Here is a 22330-nt window from a genome sequence, read left to right as displayed (position 1 = left end):
AGTTATTAAAATATTGAAATAATTCTCTACCTGTCAATAAATAGCTGCTTCCCTGAGACATCCCCACCCCGCATCATGTTTTCTGGCCCCTCCCCCAGTACTCCTTGATCTTACCCATGATCCTGCAGCTGTGAAGTCAGGCGGGGCACCTCAGGGGACCTCTGGGACCCACTCCAGCTAAGCCTCGGTCAGTGCCTGAGCAATCCCATATTTTGAATATCACTCCTGCAAAAGCAGAGTGGTTGCATCTTAAGTAAGGCATCTTCCATGGTGTGTGAAGCAAAAATCTAGTCAGAGTCATCTTTGCAAATTCTTGAAATAGGACTGCATTCATGATATTGTGCCTGTAGTTCTGTGTGTATTCCTTTAATTTTCATCAGTGGTTTTCTTGGGCCTGCAATTAATGCATCATGTGTGAATGAAACCACTTAGCTCTGACACCTGAATTGCTTTGTCAAAATTTTTGGCCCAGAGTCAAGTTCTCCATATGGTCTTTCCATAGGTTTTTAACCAACACATACTGAAGGTTAGTGGTGTCAGTGCCCGCAACATATAAGGGGGTGGGGGCGGAGAATGTGTAAGGGAATTCCAGGAGGTCAAGTATGGATGTGGTGCTACTTTCTCTGTTTTGTGTGTGTGGTCCAGGATCACATGGGGAAGGCTGGCTCCCAAGGTGGTCAGCACTCCCCATCCCCAGATATTATATACGCAAATTACAAACCAGGATGATAAATACTAAAACTGGGGCAGTCTGGGTGTTATGAGAGCAAAGGAGAGGGGCACCCACACAAGGGCATTAGGGAAGGCTTCCTGGAGGAAGTGACTGTTAAAGTAGAAGAGCTAGAAAAGTGAAGAGCAGGGAAAGAAAAGGGTCAGAGGAAGGAGACAGCATGAGACAAAATTCAGAATGTGTGTGTACCGGGGTGGGAGCAGTGTGGGAGAAAACACTGGGAAGAAGTGTAGGGAACAGACTGATCTCAAATCTATCCACTCCCTCCATTTCTGCTGCCATCAGCCTGGTCTAGGCCATCAACATCTTTCCTATGGACCGAGCTGTAGCTTCCTTACTAGTCAGTCTCCCTAAATCCCACGCTGCCTCCCTCCTCTAGTCCATAGAGAGAGGGTGAACTTTCTAAATGGGCAACTGTTTACATATCAGTCTTCAGTTTAAGGCCCTTTGCTGATTACAGACCAATATCCAATAATGGTTTAAAAATTCTCAACCAAGTATCAGCAAATCAAACCCAGCAATCTATAAAAAGCATAACGGATCATGACCAAGTGTGATTTATCCCAGGAATATGGGCTTGTTCAACAATGTTGCAGAAATGGACAAGCTGATTCTAAAGTTCATATGAAAATGCATGAGACCCAGAATAGCCAAAATAATCTTGAAACAGAAGAATTAAGTTGGAGGATTTACACTTCCCAATTTTGAAACTTACCACAAAGTTTAAGTAATCAAGACAGGTACCAGCATAAGAATAGACCTTTAGATCAATGGAATAGAGCTGAGGGTCCAGAAATAAACCTATGCATCTATGGTCAATTGATTTTCAACAAAGGTACCAGGTTCATTCGATAAGGAAAAAGAATCTTTTCAACAAAGTTGCTGGGTTAACTGTACATCCACATGCAAAAGAATAAATTTGGACTCCTACCTCACAATATACAAAAATTAATTCAAAATAGATCAAAGACTTAAGTGTAAGAACTAAAGCTATAATAAGCTTCTTAAAAGGAATCATAGGTGAATTTTTGTAACCTTGGATTTGGCAACGATTTCTTAGATATGACACCACAAGCACAAACAACTAAAGATAAAATAGATAAATTGGACTTCATTAAATTAAAAACTCCTGAGCATCACAGGACACTATCAAGAAAATGGAAAGAATGGGAGAAACTATTTACAAATCATATATCCAATAAAGGTCTAGTATTTAGAATATGTAAGGAACTCTTACAACTCAACAATAAAAAGATGAATAACCTCATTTAAAAACAGGCAAAGGATTTGAATAGATACTTCTGTAGATAAGACATACAGATGGCCAATAGGCACATGAAAAGATATTTGACATTATTAGTCATTAGAGAAATGCAAATCAAAAACACAATAAAGATATCACTAGAATGGCTACTTAAAGAAAAAAAAGAAAAATAACAAATGTGGGTGAAGATGTGGAAAAATTGGAACCCTGATACATTGCTGGCGGGGATGTAACATGCTCCTCTAGCTGCCAGTATATTCAAACAAGGATTTATCACGAATTGCATAGAGGATTGCATCTCCTCCAAAGGATTTTCTGCGGCTGGCTTGAAAACCACAGGGAGAAAACCGCCACACTCTGCTTCAGAGGTATGTGATCCTGGCCTTATCTCTTTCAGATTGGCTCCTACTTTGGAGCCTCCCTCTGCTCTGTGGATGTAAACAGAGATGGCAGCTCTGACCTGGTCCTCATCGGGGCTCCCCATTACTATGAGCAGACTCGGGGGGGCCAGGTGTCCGTGTGCCCCTTGCCCAAGGGGGTGAGTGGCTGATGGCCCCTTGGCTGGGTGGGGTCTGGGTGTAGGTGGAGGGGTTGCCTGGGCTGGGACCTGACACCGGTTTTGTTTGGCAGAGGGCTAAGTGGCAGTGTGGGGCTGTTCTGCGAGGGGAGCAGGGCCACCCCTGGAGCCGCTTTGGGGCAGCCCTGACAGTGATGGGGGATGTGAACGGGGACAAGCTGATGGACGTGGCCATCGGGGCCCCGGGAGAGCAGGAGAACCAGGGTGCTGTCTACCTGTTTCATGGAACCTCAGGACTGAGCATCAGCCCCTCCCACAGCCAGGTGAGGCCCGATCACTGTGCCTGTCACAGCAGCAGCCTCTGTGCTCATCTGTCCCTTTCTAATTCAATGTTTGCACAGCTGCCTGATCAGTGCTCCCAGTAGCCCTTTTCAGAACCTTCAAAAATGACACATACTTCACAGAAAAGATTCATTCTTACTACAACTATAGGAGGTACATGGGGCCATCGTCATTTCCACTTTACAGACGAGAAAATTAAGGTACAGAGGTGACAAATGGTAAGCTGAAAGTGTTAGGATGTAGCCATTCCTTTCCTCTGAATCTCTGTCTTGATAGGATGACTAGTAGTCCTGATTTGCCCAGATATGTCCCCGTTTCAACACTGAAAGTCCCACAGCTCAGGAAGCCCCTATGGTCGGCCACCCCACCAGGACCTCATGCTTCATGGACTTGTGACTTGTGCAGTCACGCAGAGCCCCTCTCTCAGAAGGGCCCTGTGCTTGGGTTAATGCTCTGCTCCTGCCATCTCGAAATTCTTAATACATTTTGAACAAAGTCCTACATCCTTTTTCCTACTGGGTCCTGCAAATTATGTAGCTGATCCTGACAGTTAGCCATTCAAAATGCTAGTCAGTACAACTGGTTTCCTCCCTAAAGTGGCTCCCTGTTTCCTGCTGGATGACATCTGCTGTCTGGAGGAACCTCCACGATCTGGCTTTCTCCCCACCACAGCCCGCTGAAGCCATCCAGCCTTCTGGCCTCTGGTCTCCGGCTTTGTTCCATGCTCACATTTTTCTTACGTCCTTCCTCTCTCCTGCCAAATTCTTCACCCCAGAGGTTCAGTCCTACCAACACTTATTCTAAGCATCACTGCCTGACGTACTTCTTCTGTCTGTGTCATGGAACCTCTTCCCACAATTGTGTGAATATTGTAATTATGCCTGTTTTCATTGGCACCTGTTGTTTCTCTGTATAATGGGAAAAACTAGAAGGCTCTAGTTTTATTCTATCTTTATTGCAAGAGGTTTACACACTTGTACAAATTTAAACATCTAAAGTAAACAGTGAAAGCCCTTGCTCCCTTCCCTTCCCTGCACTGGAACTCACTCTGAAACAGAAAACAAGGGTAAGGGGAGAGTCCACACACCCACCCACCTCCATCCACAACTACATACCCACACACCCACCCCCACCCAGACACACACCCACCCAGCCCCCCTCACCACCACAGGCTTTGGAAAGAAAAACAGATGCAAAAAGGATCATACAATTCTAATGTTCTACTGTTTGCCTTTTTCACTTGCTCTTTTCCTATGATTGTGGCTGGGAATGGTCAGTGTTTGGACAAGCAAACATGCTGTGGGTCTCCCAACTACCATAGCATATAATTTCAAAGCAAAACTTCCCAACAGAATATGATATATTTTTCTAAAAAACAGTTTGTGATATAACGTACGTACAGTAAACATGCAAATCTTAAGTGATGAATTTTCACATCTGTGAACCCGAGGAAGCGCCTCCCAGATTAAGATATAGCACATTTCCAGCGTCCCACGCTTCTCCCTGCTTCTTTTCAGTTGACAAGTGTACATGACCTAGAACTCACCATTTTAAGCATTAAGTGTACACGTCAGTGGCACTAAGTACATGACAAAATCACCATTAAAATTTCTTAACTTACTTGGCTGTTATCCTTTCAGTGTTACTGTTGCACATCAAGTCAAAACTGATCTGAACGGCTCGTTATGAAAAACAGCCATTTCCACACCCACACTGTGATCTCCTCTTCATTTCCCCTTCTCTCAGGACAGCACTTTGAGCCCTCTCAATGATTCTCCGTACTCCCCCCAAATACGATTATTTTGCTTCTTCTTGACTTTTGTTTCCATATTGACTTCCCACCCTGGAAGGGGGAACTGAGCTCTCTTACAGACCTGTCTTATCACGTATTCACATGCCTTCCATCCCACTTCCCCTTCCTTAAATTTATAGGATATTTTTGGTTAGATTGGCGTTCAGTGTTCTCATGACCCTGACCATGTAAATGAGATTCAGCTGAGTCAAATAGTATACTCTGTCACTTCCTTCTTGTGAAACTTCTTGTTTTCCCTGGAAAACCCAGAAAATTCATGGAAACTTTGGGTATCATCTCAAGGCTGTGATCTAAAAACTGATCCCTGACTCCTTGAGAAGCTGTGGGAGATGAGACTTGAGTGGAGCCCAGTCTCTCCCTGGGTCGCCTTGGGAGACTGAGTTCTTTCCCATCCTTGTCTCCCTTCCTCTTCACTACCCTCAGCGGATCGCAGGCTCTCAGCTCTCCCTCAGACTCCAGCATTTTGGTCAATCACTGAGTGGAGGCCGGGATCTCACAATGGATGGACTGGTGGACCTGGCCGTAGGGGCCCAGGGGCACGTGCTGCTGCTCAGGTGAGAGCCTCTTTCAGAGCACACAAGGTATCTTCTTTTTAAGGAGTGGCTTTGCTGTATGAAGGCCCTGATGGCCCTCTGGTGTTCCCCCAGGTCCCAGCCTGTGCTGAGAGTTGAAGTGACCATGGAGTTCACACCCCGGGAAGTGGCGAGGAGTGTATATGAATGTACTGAAAAGGTGGTGAAAAGCCGGAGTGCTGGGGAGGTCAAGATCTGCCTCCAAGTCCGCAAGAGCACGTGGGACCGGCTAGGAGAAGGTGAGGCTGGGTGGGTGAGGCTCAACAGCTTAAATGACTGGGGACATCGATGGGTGGCCCAGAGTGAAGTTGTCACAGGCTCCAACAACCTTTTTCAAGCTTGGATGGAATGAACAAGTGGTTCCTCTACTGGGTGAGAAGGCCCAGGAAACCCCACCAAAAAAGTGAGCATGTGGCATTCCCTTACTTTCCTGGTTCTCCAGCGAACAAAGGGCCCCACAGTTGTAAACTAATCAGGGTTTTTTTTTTAAACTCATCTAAAGGGGAAGTTGAGTTGATGACCCCAAACACAAATTCACAAAGCATTCAGGTATACATTTTATCACAACTAACGACTTCCTCCCTTGTTTCTATTCTCAAAGAGTGGCACTGTGCTTGGGGTGGAGATGAGTAGTGGTGGTACTAGAGAGAAATGGGGAGGGGGTACAGTTAGCTTTCTAGCAGTAATCTTACTGAGCTGAGGAGACAGCACTCAGAGTTTGGGGCAGGCAGCATGGCTAAAAATTGAGAGCAAAGTCTTGGAGAATAGAGAATTATAGAGAGGGTGCCCCCAGATCTACACAGTAATTCCTCTCAAGTCACTGGCCAACTCTTAAGCCATGCATATCCAGGCCAATGCTCCCAGAAACTCAGTGGACGACAGCAACTGTAGAGCTAAAGAGGTGAACAGAAATTCAGCAGCTTTCCATTGCTAGGGAAGAAGAGATTTGAGAGGGGCTTTGAAAACCACCTTGGTCCTTCTATTGGGACATGCTCCATTGAGACCAGCAACCAAGAGGAACAATAGACAATAGACCCACAGGTGATTCAGAAATTAAAGTTATCAGGTAGGAATTTTAAAAATAACTACAATGAACATCTTTAAGATGATAAGGGAAATGGAGAACTTCATAAAAAACCTTGAATTCATAAAATAAAGTTAAATGGAAACACTAGCACTAAAAAATACACTGAATGAAATTGAGAATTCAATAAATAGATTTAACAGCAGATTAGAAGCAAGCAGATACACATCACTATATATAAAATAGATAAACAACAAAGATTTACTGTATAGCACAGGAAGCTATAGTCAATATCTGTAATAACCTATAGTGGAAAAGAATCTGAAAAAAATTCATGTAACTGAATCACTTTGCTGTATACTTGAAACTAACACAATATGGTAAATCAACTATACTTCAATTAAAAAAAAGAAGAAGCAGTACAGAGAGTTAGTGAGCTAGAAGGTAAATAAATTGAAAGTACCCAGATGAGCACACAGAGAAAAAAGGATGAAAAAAATACAGAAAAAAATTATAAGAGACATATGGGACATGGCAAAAGATGTAACACACATGTAATTGGAATTCCAAAAGGAAGAGAGAGAGAATAAGAAAGAAGCAATAGTTAAAAAAACGGTAGTAAAGAATTTTCTACAATTGGAGAGACATCAAGATACTCTACCAAATCAAAGCAGGATAAACATAAAGGAACTCATAACTTGATACATTATACTGATGCACACAACATTAGACATTGTACCATATCAAGGCACAAACTGGTCAAAGACAAAGAGAAATGTTAAAAGTAGTCAGAAAAAAAAAGATATTTAATTTTCTAGTATGTAACAGAATAGCTGCTATTCACTGAGCACTTACTATGTGCCGGGCTCTATAATAAGTGCTTTATAGACACGATTTCATTTTCACCATTGGGATGTTAAAAAATTATTATCTTCAATTTAAAAATAAGAGACACCAAGAGGTCAGCTAATATGCTCAAAGTCATCCAACTGGGGAGCGCAGGAGCTGGAGGCAAAGCCAGGCACCTTTCTTCCCTGCCCCTGCAGGAGATACCCAGAGCAGCATCACATATGACCTGGCTCTGGACCCAGGCCGCCCACAGTCCCAGGCCATCTTTGATGAGACAAAGAACAGCACGCGCAGACGTGTGCAGACGCTGGGGCTGAGTAGGAAGTGTGAGACCCTGCAGCTACGGTTAATGGTGAGTGGGTCAGCAGGGGTGGTCCTCCGAGTATGGGGTGGGCTTGGGAGGCTGAGGAGGGCAGACCACCAAATCCCCACTATCTCTCAGGACTGTGTAGATGACTCAGTGACCCCCATTGCCCTGCGCCTCAACTTCTCTCTGGTGGGGAATCCCTCGCCCTCTTTCGGGAACCTCAGGCCAGTGCTGGCTGTAGATGCTCAGAGACTCTTCACAGCCTCGGTGAGTCCAGCAGTTGGGGTCCTGCAGGGGCCTGGAAGGGACCAGCGGCCATGATGATTGGAGCTCATTTTATTTCATTTCACATAATTTTCTTTCAATATTTTGTTTTCTTGTTTCGTTTCATACCTTTTTGTGATCTCCTTTCCGTTTCTCATCTTCTGTTTTTGGCAGTTCCCCTTTGAGAAGAACTGTGGTAATGACACTATCTGCCAGGATGACCTCAGCATCACCTTCAGTTTTATGAAGTGAGTTTCTGGTCCTCATTCCTACCTCCAAACCTACCCAAGGGATTCTGGCCTAGAGCAGTTGCTTCAGAAACATTTGCGTGGCTGCCCCCTCCACTCTCTCCAAGTGTCCGTGCCTCCTTCCCGTCAGAGCAGACTTGTTGCAGGAAAGCCCTCAGCATCTCATGGCCTGGCTTGTTCCTTCCACAGCCTGGACACCCTGGTGGTGGGTGGTCCCCGGGACTTAAACGTCATGCTGACTGTAAGAAACCAGGGCGAGGACTCCTACAGAACTCAGGTCACCTTCTTCTACCCATCTGGCTTGTCCTATCGGAGGGTGTCAGGTGCCCAGGTAGCCAAACCCTTCTCAGGCTCCGCCTGACTTTCCTTTCCCCGTCCCCATGGCTGGTGGCTGACATCACCACCTCGGCCTTGCTTGCTTTCCAGAACCAACGCTCACAGAGGTCCTGGCGCCTGAGCTGCGAGTCTGACGTCTTCACTGAAGGGTCTGGAACCCTGAAGAGCACCCCCTGTAGCATCAACCACCCCATCTTCCCAGACAACTCAGAGGTCAGTCTGCTGCCTCCTTCTCCCCTTTCCTCCTTTGTCTTCTGCATTGTTCTCCTTTTCTTCTTCTTCTTTTAAAGTAGAGGTTTCTTTTTTTGAAAAACAGCTTTCTTGAGATAAAATTCATGTACCATACAATTCACCCATTTCCAGTGTACAGTCCCCGTGTCTTTCAGTATGTTCACAGAGTTGTGCTTCCCTCAGTGCGAGCCATTCTAGAGTATTTTATTATCCCAAGAAAAGACGCTGCTCCCTTAGCAGCAGTCCATGTCTTCCCATCTCTCCCAGTGCTGGGCAGCCACTGGCCTTTTTTCTGTCTCTAGATTCACCTATTCCAGATATTTTGTATAAATGGAATCACACACTATGCAGGCCTTTGTGACTAGCTTCTTTGACGTCGCATCATGTTTTCAAGGATCATCCATGTTGCAGCCTGTAGTAACACTCCAATTCTTTTTCTGCTGAATAATAGTCTGTGGTATGGACGTATCACATTTTATTTATCCATTCTTCAGGTGGTGGACATTTGGGTTGCTTCTCTCTTAGTCTTGTCACTGTCTCTCCTTTCTCCAACTCCAGGTCACCTTTAATGTCACATTTGATGTGAACCCTGATGCTTCGCTGGGAAAAAAACTGCTTCTCAAGGCCAATGTCACCAGGTGTGCTCTGCCCAGCCTCCCACAGGCACCCTCCCTTTTGAGGCCCCCGTCACCTGCTCAGGTGGACCATTGCCCTCTCCTGTGGTTCTCCCTTCAGCTCATTCATTCACTCAGCAAACACCAACTCAGCACCCACCATGTGCCAGGCATGGTGTCTAGCGCTGGTGGGACTGTGGTGGGTGAGATAGTTGTGGTTCCTGCCCTCACAGAGGTTATAATTTAGTGGCAAAGGTGGACAGGAAAGCTGATGATTACGACACAGCATGAAATGAACAATGTCCAGTGTTCTTGGCAGCTTAGTGTTCAGAGAAGGTTCCCGAAGATGATACATTCAGGCTGTGAGTTAGCCAAGCAAAGGCACAGATTGAAGGTGGGCATGAAGGCAGAAAGAAGGCAATGTGTACCAAGCAAGTCCTGGAGACTGCAAAGACCAGGCTGTGTTTGAGTGCGTAATGCAGGATTTAAGGCATTGGTTAGAAATGGGCCGTGTCATAAAACAAGTGATGGGGGCCACCGGGGAATTTGCAGTTTAACTTGAGGGTGACCCGCTCACATTTGTATGCTAGACAGCTAGACAGGCCACTCCCCTGGAGGGCTGGGGATTGGGGTGGGAGTGGTTTTGAATTCAGGGGACCAGTGAGAAGAAGGTGCTGCTGACATCCAGCCGAGTAGAGATGGGCCGGGCTGCAGAGGGGCAGCCCTGGTCTTTCTGAACAGCTCTGTCTCCTCTGTTGGATTTAGAGAACAGTGTTTAGGATGCAGGGAGGACAGGACTTGTTGGTCGGTTAGAGGTGGAGGGAGAGGAAGAAGGAGAAGGAAAGGCTGACTCTCAGTTCTCAAGAGCTGGTCAGAGCTCTCTGCTTCCCTTCAGTGAGAACAACATGCCCAGGACCAACAAAACCGAATTCCAGCTGGAGCTGCCTGTGAAATACGCCATCTACGTGCTGGTCAACAGGTGCTGGCTTCTGGGGCTTTTGCTCTGCCTTCACCACAGGGCGGATGTGGTCCGCTGCGTATGTGTGTGTGCGGGTCTGTACACGTGTGCCTGGGTGTGAGTCTGAGGCTATGAGCATGGTGTGTACTTGTGTGTGCGTGTGTGTGTGTGTGAGGGGTCCAAACTGGCACGCTGTGTGTCGGATACACATCGTCCCTGTACACTGTCCCGCTCGTACCCCCTTATACTCTTAGGCCGAACCCCTCTCCCAGGACACCCTTGATGTTCTGTCACCTCCTGCCCCTTCTTCTTTCTCCCACCAGCCTCGAGGTCTCCACCAAGTATCTCAACTTCACAGCCTCAGAGAAGACCAGGCACATTATAGAGCATCAGTATCAGGTGGGGAGCCGAGAAGGAGCCGGGGAGGGAAATCAAGATGATGGGGACGCGGAAGGAATGGGGGGAAGCCTGCCTGAGGAGCCTGCTTTGTGCCAGGCTCGTTTCCAAGCTCGCTCTGACTCTGCACACACACGCACGCACTTACGTTCTGTGTGTATACATACATACGGAGGTAACTCACTTTATCTTCGTGACGACTCTGTAATGGAGGCACGCTCATCATCCCCAGTTTACAGATGAAGAAACTGGGGCTCAGGGAGGTTAACAGAACATGCCCACAGTCTCACTCCCCTTAAGTGGAAGAGCCACTGTAGGAGCAGTCTGTCTGGCTCTTGGATGAGTGTTTAACCAGCACACTCTCCTGCCTCCCGGAGAGCATCAGGAGGTGGGCGCCTGGGGTCTGCGAGGCCTTATTCAGCACGCGGCTGTGGGGAGCAGAGAGCTGACTCTAGTTGCTGGTGAGGCGGAGAGGCCATAGCCCTCATATCTGCCCCTTCCCCCCCGACACAGTTCAACAACCTGGGCCGGAAGAAGCTCCCCATCAGTGTGGTCTTCTGGGTCCCTATCCGGCTGAACCAGATGACTGTGTGGGACCGGCCCCAGGTGACCTTCTCCCAGGTAAGCCCAGCCAGACCTGAGGAGTGGGCCCAACTCCTCCCTCCTCAGCCCTGTTCCTTCCAAAAATCGCTTTTGTTTCCTTTGTTGGCTCGTGGAGCCATTCCCATCCCTCTCCTGGACCAGCCCATCTGGCCTCCTGGAGGGTGGACCCAGGAGCCATCACTTCTCTCTTTCCTCAGAACCTCTCCAGCAGGTGCTACACCAAGGAGGTCTCCCCACCGCGCTCCGACTTCCAGGCAGAGCTGAACAAGAACCCAGTGCTGGTGAGAAGAAGCCTGACCACCCTCGGGGCTGCGTGCGGACTCCGCGCGGTCCGCTACTCGGGCCCGGGACCACCTCTCAGCTGAGTGGGCTGAGCACACGGCTCGGGGTGTTTTCTGCACCCAGCTCTCTCGGCCATCTGTCTCCTCTCCTCCCTCCCACAGAACTGCTCCATTGCTGTCTGCCAGAGAATCCAGTGTGACATCCCGTCCTTTGGCGTCCAGGAAGAATTCAGTGTCACCCTCAAGGGCAACCTCTCATTTGACTGGTACATCAAGGTGTGTGGGGGCCTGAGGCTCGGCTGGGCACAGACCTGCTGTGTCTGGGGCCGCGGATCCAGCTCCCACCATCTCTCTCCCCCAGACTTCACATAATCACCTTCAGGTTGTGAGCACAGCGGAGATCGTGTTTGATGACTCGGAGTTTGCCCTGCTTGCAGGCCAGAGCGCATTTGTGAGGGCCCAGGTATCTGTCTTGGACACCGAGGGACCATTGGAGGGAGGAGAGGAGGCTGGGCTTGGGGGAGAGAGAGAGAGAGGTGGGGAGGTGGAGTGAGGGCTGGGGTTGGGGGGCTCAGGGAGGGGTTGGTCATTGGGTTCAGGGAGCGCACAAGGTCTGACTGGGGAACCCCTAGAAGTCCAGAATCTTTCTCCCCTGATGCACCCCGTCCCCCTCCCTGCCACAGACCGAGACCAAGGTGGAGCCGTACGAAGTACATAATCCTGTACCGCTTATCGTGGGCAGCTCGGTGGGCGGGCTGGTGCTCCTGGCCCTCATCACTGCCGCTCTGTACAAGGTATCCCCTCGGGCTGCTTCCTGCCCATCCCCCTCCCATCGCTGCTTCTCACCCAGCAGCTCCTTCCTGGGTTCGACTCCCAGCAGTGCTGCCAGCTGGGTGACCTTGGGCAAGTCCCAGAGCCTCAGTTTCTTCAGCTGTCAAATGAGACTAGAAATACCCATTTTGTGAAGATAATTGGGTTGGTATGTCTAGAGCACTTAAAACAGTCCCTGGTACAGAGCAACCACTATACAAGTAGTTCTTCTTCTTAATATTGTATTTTATATTTCTTTGCTCCTTTTCTTCCCTTTCTTCCCCAGTATTGATGCCATCCCCCTCCCTGCCCTACTCCCCCAGGTCTCTTCTAAGCTCTGCCATGTAGTTCTTTGTGTCTCTCGGTCCCTCCGTCTCCATTCCTGGTCTGCACTGCCACTACCCGCTTTCCTGGCCTCCGTGCCCTCACTCCTCTGCTTCTGCCTCCACAGCTCGGCTTTTTCAAACGGCAGTACAAGGACATGATGAGTGAAGGTGGTCCCCAGGCGGCTGAGCCCCAGTGATGGCACCTTCACCACCTTGTGGCCTCTCCTGCAGCAAACAGGATGTGGTTGGGCCAGTGAGCAAGCAGGTCCCCAGGCTGCTGGACAGACACGTCTGTTAGGAGACCGGGGCGGGGATATCTCAGGAGTGAGCAACTTGTTTGGGTTTCCATTGGGGGGTGTGTGTGTGTGTGTGGGTGAGTGTGTGTGTGTGTGTGTGTGTGTGTGTGTGTGTGTGTGTGAACTGTGTGTGTGGTCCTGATGTCTCTGGCATGAGGACAAGGGCCTTCAGCACCATGTCTTGGGCAGAAGGGAATTGCTTGGGCTTCCTCATGCGTGGGCGAAGGTGCCACTGGTCCTTCCTCTGGTACAGAGGTGCTGGCAGCTCATGTGGGCGAACACAAAGGGGAACACAGCACATCCTCCCCAGGCTGAAGGAAGCGAGACCTCCTTTTGTGGGCGAGCACGCAGGCCTGCAGGGGCCTGTGCAGCTGGGGCTGAGTCCACACAGAGAAGCCATGGTTGAACCAGGGTCTGGCCAGCCATCGGGAGCCTGTCCAGCCTGTCCCGCACTAGAGCTGATAGGTCCAATGAGCAATGGTGCACCTCCCTTTATATATTCACTTATTTATTATTTCAGTGCTACTTTTGTGCTTTGAATGGATAAATCTGCCCATAGTACAAAAATCCAAAGATGTGCATGGATATGTGGTGAAAAATCTCCCTTCCATCCCAGTCCCTGAGCCATTCAGTTCTCTCGTAAAAGACAGTCAAGGTTATGTGTTTTGGGGTCTCCTTCACAAGGATTCTAGGCATATACAACACACACACACACACACACTTTTTTTTTAATGGCAGCACGCGTTATTTATACTGTTTTGCATCTTGCTCTTTCCAGTAATGTAGCTCAGACATTGTTTCATACCAAGACATAAAGTGCTTTTTCATTCTTTTACATAGTGGCACAGTGGGCCATTGTGTGGGTGGATCATAACGTCCTTGATCAGTCTCCCTTTGATATATTATTTCCAACCTCTCAAGACGACAAACAATGGTGAATTAATAAATTGAATATGTGTCATTTTTGCATATGTGTAAAATAATTTATAGGATGTATTCCCAGAAGCTTGGGTTCTCCCAGAAGCAAACCTAAGAGGAGAATTTGAGTGGAAGAAGCTTATTTAAGAGCGGCCCCAGGAAATACCAATGAGGGGGTGGGACATGAATTGGGGAAGGAAAGGCAGCCAGTTAAGGCGTGTATTATCAACAGAGGTAACATGAGCTCCTGGAGTGTAAGCCCACAGGAGATGTCTGGGAGACTAAGTAGAACACGCACTTCTCTACGCTTCTCACCCAGGAAGGGAAGGAGCCGGGGTATATATACACCAGTTCCACACAGTTAGTTGTTGAGGGCTGCTCTTGGTTGGGAGGGAAGTGTTAATTCCCTGGCACTTCTGGCTGGCCCTGAATGTAGGCAGAGCGGGCTTTGGTGGCCAGAGAAAGGGATAGAGATTGCTGCCAGTTGGAAGTCTAGCAGATGAGCATAGTGGCTGGCAAGGACCACAGGGATCTGGGCAAGGCACCTGCAGTACTTACTACCAAGAGTTTGTGCAGGTGAAGTTTTGACAGCTGTTTCTAGGGAGCCAGCCCTCCTTGGGGGAGCTGGGGCCAATGCTTGTCTCCCGACCTTTGTCAAGGCAGTAAATATGACTCTGCCTTTAGCAGAGTCTAATTCTAACTGGACTCATTCTCACAACAGCCCAGCTAAGTGGCCACTGCTGGCTATTTAATAGTATCTGAATTCACTTACGGGGAAGCTGAGGCTAAGAGAGATCATCCCAATTGCCCGAGTTTGGACAGATGAGAAAAGAACGGAGCTGGGATTCAAACCTGGCTCTGTCTGGTTCCAAAGATTTTCTCTTTTCCTGTCCGGAAGGCCTCAGAGGAGTGGCCTGCAGCAGGCATGGGGGATGTGGGGGGAGAGGGCGGCTGTTGTCTAGCTGTGATAATATCAAGGGAACAGAGGAAATCGCTGACATGTTTGTTGATAAAAATGGCAACTGCATGGAGGTCATTGAAAGAAGAGAAAGTCACGGCTTAATTGGACACCTGTTCCAGATGTGATAGGAAGGAGGGAAGGTGAGGGAAGGGTCCTGGGGGAGGTGACACGGACTCAAGCAGAGGCAGCGTCTTCCAGCCCGAGGGCAGCACAGGTGGGGCTAGAAGACTGGGCAGAAGCTTGCGCATATGCACTTTGTAAGCCAGAGGGACGAGTTTCACTTTTATTCAAAGTGCAATAAGATGTCATATAAGGGTGACTAGTGAGACAATGGCCCTTATGTCCTTGGGAGTGTTGCAACACATGCCACCTTTAAGTGGTTCTACACAATTTCCTCTTCTGATTGCAAAACCTGTTAAAAATGGTTTTGCCTTCCTTAAGTCGAAAGACCTCAAGATCTCCAGAAGCCCTTAACTGTCCCAGGAAAGGCGAGGGCCTCTGTTACCTGGAGGCAATTGTCCTTGGATGGGCAATTAAGGCTCAGAGTCCACATCAGCCTCTTTGCATTGGAAAGTTGTGCTGAATTCAGCAGATAGGAGCTTTATGATGTTAGAAAGTCAATCCTGTCTAGTGACAAATTACCCTAGCAGGACCACAGATTTACTAATAAACAAGGCCAGAAACCTCGGGTAAGAAGCCAAACCCAGTAGAGATTTTACTTTTTGGGATCCCTTGGTTCAGAATAAACCAAATCTCTGCCGTCTCCACCCTCCTTTTCTTACTTAGCAATAGGTTCTTCTCTGGGCCACCATGGAAGATTGTTCTAGTTACGACCCCTGATGAATCGTGTCTCCACATCCCACTCCCTTGCAAGCTGACCCTACTGCCCCTCCCATCAAGTGGTGGGGACTACCTCCCTACCTTCTGGAATCTAGGCTGCTCTTGTGGATTGCTTTGCTCAATAGGACATAGTAGAAGGGATGTCGTGCAAGTTCCGGAGCCTAGACCATCGGAAGCACTGCAGCTTCTGCTCTCACCCTCTCAGATTTCTGAGAGCACTATACTGAGAGCCAGCTAGACTATTGGAAAATGAGCAGCCACATGGAGGAGACAACTGAGATCCCCAGCTGACCAGTAGCACAACCGCATGCATGAGGTCATCTTGGACCTTCCAGCCCAGTCCAGCCATCCAACGACTGAGTCCACAGGCAAGTTCAACAGAAGAACTGCCCAGACGGTCACCACCCAGAACTGTGAGAAATAATAAATTGCTGCTATTTCAATCCACTGAGTTTTGGAGTGGTTTGTTATGCTGCAATGGATAACTAATACAACCAGCTAGTGAAAGAACATTTCCCAGTTTCCTTTGTAGCTGGATTCTGCCTAAGGGGATGCGAGTAGAGCGAGTGAACAACTTTGGAGTCAGGTCGTTTGAAAGAAGGAGCACCCTCCCTTTCTCCTTGCCATCTTTCTACCAGCTGGAGCATGAATGTTGTGGTGCACCGTTTTGGACTTTGCAGATGAGGGCAACACCCAAGAATACCAGAGGGGACGGAAGGAACCTAGGTTCCAACTCTGTAGAACCACCATATTAGCCCTGGAATCCATATTTTTCATGCTCTTAAAGGAGAGAGAAATGTCCATTGATCTTGTTTAAGACACTGGTATTCTTTTTTTTTTTTTTTAATTACAGCTGTTCTTTTATTTTAGTGTTATAAATACTATCTTGATACTGGTAGAGTCTACCAACCAGCTACAAGGAGCTATTTTTTTGAGGATTTTTTTTTTTAATAATTGAAGTGGAGTTGATTTTCAATATTTTAAGACACTGGTATTCTGGGCCTCCGATAAGGCAGCTGCCCCTGTATTGTAATTGATACAACTGTAATCTTGCCAAAGATTCCGTTTTCTACTTGGTCCCCCAAAACTAAACTCGTGGTAAAGCCTGAAGGCTTCCTGATGGGGTTGCTACCCCAACTCTAGCATTTCAGTCTAGTCTTTCCTTCTTATCATGGCTCATGATATGGCTGGTACCCAAAGTGGAGGGGCCTGAGTGGTGTCCTCTATCCATCCTTGGGATGGTCATGGGCTTCAGTCATGCTTTGCAGGACCTTCCTGATTAGCCCACTTGGTCTGGTGTCCAAGTATTTATCCTCACCCTCTGAGGGCACCACGGGGAGGGACCTACCTCTTGATTCCTTTCCTCCTGGTGGCAAAATGACCTACTAGAGAAATAAACTGACCAGTTTCCCCTGTAGATGCATGAGAAAGGTACTAAGAAAGTATTTCCCCTCCTTCCTTCTTGAGGGATGACCCAGAGATGTGTGCCCTGGTGGTGTGGATTTCCCTTCCCCAGGGAGCGCTCAGTCTTATTTTTTTTTTTTTTTTTTGTTTTCTTTACCCTTAGCTCTTAACCACTTACAGTTTAGAAAAGAGATTTCTCACTGGCAACCCTTGGGCCAAATCCAGTCCTCAGGTTTTGTTTAACCCCCATGGTTTTCTTTGTTTATTTGTTTTTGATGAGTTGCTCACATTTAAAAATGGAGAGATTTCCAGGGGAAATCCAGACTTGCGGCTTCTCTATAAAAATGGGAGCGTTTGGTGACATGAGGTGACAGCTCGGCAGAGTCACCCTGTTGGGCAGGACACGGCTGCCCAGCTCACTGCATGCAGCTGTCCTGTCTCTGAGGCCAAAGCCCGTGTATGTGAGGTGACCTTGGTGGCCCTGTGTGCACTGGCCCCTGCCTACCTCTGCAGCTCACCTCCCCTGCCCTTCCCTCTCAGCCTCATATTTCTCAAATGCACCATATTTAGGGTGACCAACCAGGACCTTTTTGAAAGTGAAAGAGGGTGTAATTAGTAATTACACCAGGATGTGGGCCTAAGTATGACCCGTTGGGGACAGATCAGGAGGTACCTGTGTTCCCCCGGAACTTGCTCTCACATCCCGGTCTTTGCCCAGGCGGCACCGCCTGATCAGACTCACTTCCTCTCCTCCTTCACCCGACTCTTGTCTCAGTTTGAGGGTCACTTCCTCCAGGTCCTCCTCACTCCCTGGCTGAGAAGCTCTCTACCTCTCATGTGCTCTCACAGTAACCCGTGCTTCTTCCTCTGGACACTGTACCTTCCTGGAGGGCAGGAACCCCTAGGATAATATCTGAAACACGGAACAAACAATTGCTGAATACACGTGTTGAGTAAATGAACGAATAGGCTTGGGTTACCCACCTTCCTGTTATGCTGTGCTCTCTACCAGAAGACAGAGCTCGCAAAACATCTGTTTCCCTACATCCTGACCCATTTCTTCAGGACTGTATAGTATCTGACTCTTTGTGACTACTTCACATTTTCTAAATCCTGAGAGACTAATTATAGAAATGGACGACAGGTAGACACGGAACTCTGACCCTCAATCTGCAGCAACCAGCTCAAAATACCAGCATCATCTAGAGGGACCAGCCCAGGAAGCCAGCCTGCTGCCTGTAAATCAGACTTGTAGGAAGACCACTTTCTCTAGCAACAGGTCCAGGAAGCTAAACAATAACCCGTATAATAATTGGCTCAAAATGATCAAGTCTTGATTAATGACTGACAGCTTCCATAAGTTTTGTCCCTGTTTCCAACTTAGGACCAACCAGAGAGAGCCAAGTACGCTCCCCCAACCGATCACAGGATGTCCAGCTCCCAGAATACGTGCCCCTCCTCCAGCTTCTAGAGCTGACAGCCTCCAATCAGGGCACAGCTGAAGCCGTCCCTTTTCTCCAATGTCCAGCTTTCCCCTCCTCTGCCTGACATCCAGTCCCCAAAACATAAGTGAAGGTGGCTGGCTCTCTCGCTGGAGCAAGATCTAGCCCAGTTTCTGAAGAAGACATACAGATGGCCTACTGGCGTATGAAAAGACATTCAACGTCACTAGTAATCAGAAAATGCAAATCAAACCACAATGAGATATCACCTCACACCACTCTAGATGGTTATCATCAAAAAGACAGCAAATAACAAGTGCTGGCCAGGATGTGGAGAACAGGGAACCCCCATGCCCTGTTAGTGGGAATGTAAATTGGTAAAGCTGTTGTGGAAAACACTATGGAAGTCCCCCTAAAATTAAAAATAGAACTACTAGATGACCCAGCAATTTCACTTCTGGGTATTTATCTGAAGAAAGCAAAAACACTAATTCAAAAAGATGTATGTACCCCTATGTTCACTGCAGCATAATTTAAAATAGCCAAGATATGGAAACAATCTAAGTGTCCATCAACAGAAAAATGGATTAAAAAAAGGTATCTATACACAGTGGAATATTACTCAGCCATAAAAACAAATAGTGAAATCTTGCCATTTGTGACAACATGGATGGACCTAGAGGGTATCATGGTAAGTGAAATAAGTCAGACAAAGACACATCCTTTATGATTTCACTTATATGTGGAATCTAAAAACAAAACAAATGAACAAATAGAACTAAACAGAAACAGAGTCATAGATACAGAGAACAGATGATTGCTAGAGTGGTAGGGGGTAGAGGAAGGTGAGAAACGAGGGAGATTAAGAGGTATAAACTACTAGTTGCAAAATAAATGAGTTATAGAAGTAAAATGTACAATGTGGGGAATATAGTCAATAACCATGTAATATCATTGTATGGTGACAGGTGACAACTAGACTTCTTACAGTGATCATTTTGAAATGTATAGAAATATCAAATCACTATGTTGTGTACCAGGATCTAACATAATGTTATAAATTAATTAGACTTCAAAAACAAACAAACTCATAGAAAAAGAGATAAGATTTGTGGCGACCAAGGGCAAGAGGTGGAGGAGGGGGAATTAGATGAAGGCAGTCCAAATGTACAACCCTCCAGTTATGAGGTATATGAGTCCTAAGGATGTAATGCAAAACAGGATAAAGATAATTAACACTGTTGTATGTTATGCATGAAAGTTGTTAAGAGAGTAAATCCTAAGAGTTCTCATCATAAGGAGAAAACAGTTTTGTTTCTTCTTCCTATTTCTTGTGCCTAGATGAGATGATGGAAGTTCATTAACCCTATTTTGGTCGTTTCGCGATATATGTAAATCAAATCATTATGTTGTACAGTTTAAGCTTACACTATGCTCTATATCAATTATATCACAATAAAACTAGAAAAAATAAAGTGCACAGTGATATAAATGTTAGTATTATCACAGCTCCTTTGTTCTGCCATCAAGGTGTTACTACTCTCTGCCTGCTTCTCCCTTCCAGGACCCAAGCTTACCAACCATTGGCTAAAATCCTCCAGTGCTTCCAAACCATGCATTACACCAGAATTCCACGGACAGGAATCCAGGACTGTAGGGAGGACCAGATGCTTTTGGAGAAGAGCATCTTCCTGACTACCTATGCCTGCATATGTTTCTACACTACAGAATTCAAGTAAATTCTGTTTTGAGAAAATTTGAGGGCAAGATGGATAGGAAATTGATCTTCAAAGATAGAGAAGTGAGATGGATTGCTTGCAGCAAGAGGAAGGGCAGAAACTTTAGAGAAAATCCAGCCGGGTCCTGTGGGTGCATATGGGGTGGAAATGCACGAGAAATCTGAGGGTTTCTGCCCAGCAGTTATCTGTTCTCTTCTTCCCAAGGAAGAGACACAGGAGACAGACCCCAACTTATTCAGCTCCACTTAGCTCAGGCAATGCAGACCTAAATTAAAGCAGCTTTTGTCCTGGTTTCTCCATCACCCCATTCCCACCCCTAGTATATGGCCGATCAGATGCAGTCCCTTCCTCTCCACCATCCTTCTGGAATGTTCTTCAGTCAGCACCTCTGGGCTCAGGGATAAAGCAGAGACTTACTGAGTCAGGAATGCCAGTGGTGGGAAAGTCTGGCTGCTCTCCAAATCTCCTCAGACCTTCTCTCTGCCCCTGACCTCTTGCCACAGGCTTGGCCAGGGGTCCGAACACCCTAGGGTGCCAGTGGACAAAGCTGGATGTGACTGACTCATGATCTCACTGAGCTGAGGAGAGAAGTAACTTGGATACCCAAGTTACTTGAGTGTTACTTCCTTGTTTATATCATCTCCCTCAAATGCTATCATTTTTTCTGAAAATGTCAAAGTCATGATTCCCTGAAATGAGGCTGTGAGTTTCAGACACCCTCAGGTCTTGCTGGAGTCTCACTGCCTTCATCTGTAAAATGGGCAGGTTGAATTAAGGACACATTCTATTCTATACTTTTATGAGCCAAGTTATCCTTGCTAAGGGTGAAGTGTCTTACCTGGGTCTTTCGCTGAAGCATCGTGGAAGCATATTGGGCGGCTTGAGAGAAGAGATGGAATCTTACTCATCCAGTATTCTTGTTTTGTTCACTCTCACCCACCAAGGGTGAAACTCAAGCCTAAGGAAAGGGAGCAACAGAAGGGCCAGGTTCAAGGTGCTTCCAAGGCCGGCGGCCCCTAGCCCGGTCCATACTCCAGTCCTGAGTCTCCCAGACTTCTGATTTGAGTCATTGCCAGTTATCTTTTATCCTCCCCAGGATCTGGGCCACTTCTTCTTTCTCTTTATTGAGTTCTTCTGTCACCATTTCCTTCTTGGAATTGAACCCCTCATCCTCGCTCTCTCCAATTTTCTTCATCGCCAAGAATTCCAGGGCCTCTCTCCAGCCATACTGTGTGTGAGATCCCTTCAGGGCCGGTGGTGCAGCCCACCCCTCCTCCTGGGCCCCTCCCCCACTGCCCTGGCACGGCCTCCTCCAGGGTCACCAACAGCCTCTGCAGCCAGATCTAAACACTTCCCCATTTCTTACCTTACTCAGTATCACTCGACAACACAGCCCATGCTCCTTCTCTCCAGGCTGCCTGTTCCCCGGGCCCTTCTCTCTCCTCTGAGGGCACCTTCCTCCCCAATCCTCTTGAGCCCTGACTCTGTGGCCAACACCAGCATTTCCCTGCGACCCACCCCAGGCCCATTTTTCTCCTTCCTCTTCATGCCCCCAAAAGGTCCTCATCCAGCATGTCTGCCAGGGGTTCCAAAACTCATCTCCCACCCAGAACTTTCTCCTGAGATCCAGCCCCGCACACCCTCCGGGATGTCTCCCCTTGGGAAACCCTCTTCCCTACCACAATAATCGTCATAGCCTCGTGATGATAAAAGCCAGTAATGAAAGGTTTTACGTACTTTGCTAAGCATTTCACACTCACTAACTCAACCTTCCCAGCAACAATAGGGGATACTTTTATTATCACCCCCATTTTGCAGAGGAGGAAACTGAGACCTGGAGAGGTCAATAGAGTCCAAGTTCTTAAACACTATGTTTTGGTTTCTTAAACACTTAACTTGGCCCAACCATCACCCTTCCCCACTCTAGTACCCTCTAGCTCAGGGACCATTACCACTGTCCACGCCTCAGTGACCAGTCAGCCTTCAGTTCATCTCCATGGCTGCCAGCTCACCCCACAGGCCCCCATCCTCTCCCTCCTGACCGTCTGTCTCCAGCTAGCTCCCAAGGAAGTTGTGCCCCACCCAGCCCCTCTTTCTGGCTTTCTGAAATGTAAATGTGAATATCTCTGTCTTTGCAATTTGCTTCTAACCTTCTCTCTATCCTTAAGATAAACTGACAGGTCTTAAGGGGGTTTTCCAGGCCTGGGGCCTGCTTCCCCTTCCTCTCCTCCCCCACTGACCTCAT

The 22330-nt window shown here is 47.5% G+C and overlaps 1 protein-coding gene and 1 long non-coding RNA gene across 2 annotated transcripts in view; one reads left to right on the top strand and one right to left on the bottom strand.

Moving 5' to 3' along the window:
- Positions 1-13747, top strand: part of ITGAM (integrin subunit alpha M) — a 28535-nt gene extending 14788 nt beyond the window's left edge. The window contains exons 13-30 of the mRNA XM_006181479.3: positions 2392-2532; positions 2625-2834; positions 5090-5220; positions 5314-5477; positions 7309-7463; positions 7554-7685; positions 7857-7930; positions 8120-8261; positions 8357-8479; positions 9056-9135; positions 10007-10090; positions 10393-10468; positions 10979-11086; positions 11266-11349; positions 11512-11625; positions 11711-11812; positions 12033-12143; positions 12611-13747. Coding sequence (XP_006181541.1) covers positions 2392-2532; positions 2625-2834; positions 5090-5220; positions 5314-5477; positions 7309-7463; positions 7554-7685; positions 7857-7930; positions 8120-8261; positions 8357-8479; positions 9056-9135; positions 10007-10090; positions 10393-10468; positions 10979-11086; positions 11266-11349; positions 11512-11625; positions 11711-11812; positions 12033-12143; positions 12611-12682 — 2103 coding nt within the window. The 3' untranslated portion in view covers positions 12683-13747. The remainder of the gene's footprint in view (positions 1-2391; positions 2533-2624; positions 2835-5089; positions 5221-5313; positions 5478-7308; positions 7464-7553; positions 7686-7856; positions 7931-8119; positions 8262-8356; positions 8480-9055; positions 9136-10006; positions 10091-10392; positions 10469-10978; positions 11087-11265; positions 11350-11511; positions 11626-11710; positions 11813-12032; positions 12144-12610) is intronic.
- On the bottom strand, positions 92-22150 carry LOC116657554. The gene is made up of 3 exons (XR_004312680.1): positions 21452-22150; positions 20924-21043; positions 92-225 (listed from the first exon to the last, which is right to left on the bottom strand). It is a non-coding gene; the product is annotated as an uncharacterized LOC116657554 (long non-coding RNA).
- Positions 22151-22330: the final 180 nt, after the last annotated feature.

This window comes from Camelus ferus, chromosome 18 (genome assembly GCF_009834535.1).
Source record: "Camelus ferus isolate YT-003-E chromosome 18, BCGSAC_Cfer_1.0, whole genome shotgun sequence".
In the NCBI taxonomy this organism is placed as follows: domain Eukaryota; kingdom Metazoa; phylum Chordata; class Mammalia; order Artiodactyla; family Camelidae; genus Camelus; species Camelus ferus.
This window is presented reverse-complemented; position numbering and strand designations above follow the sequence as displayed.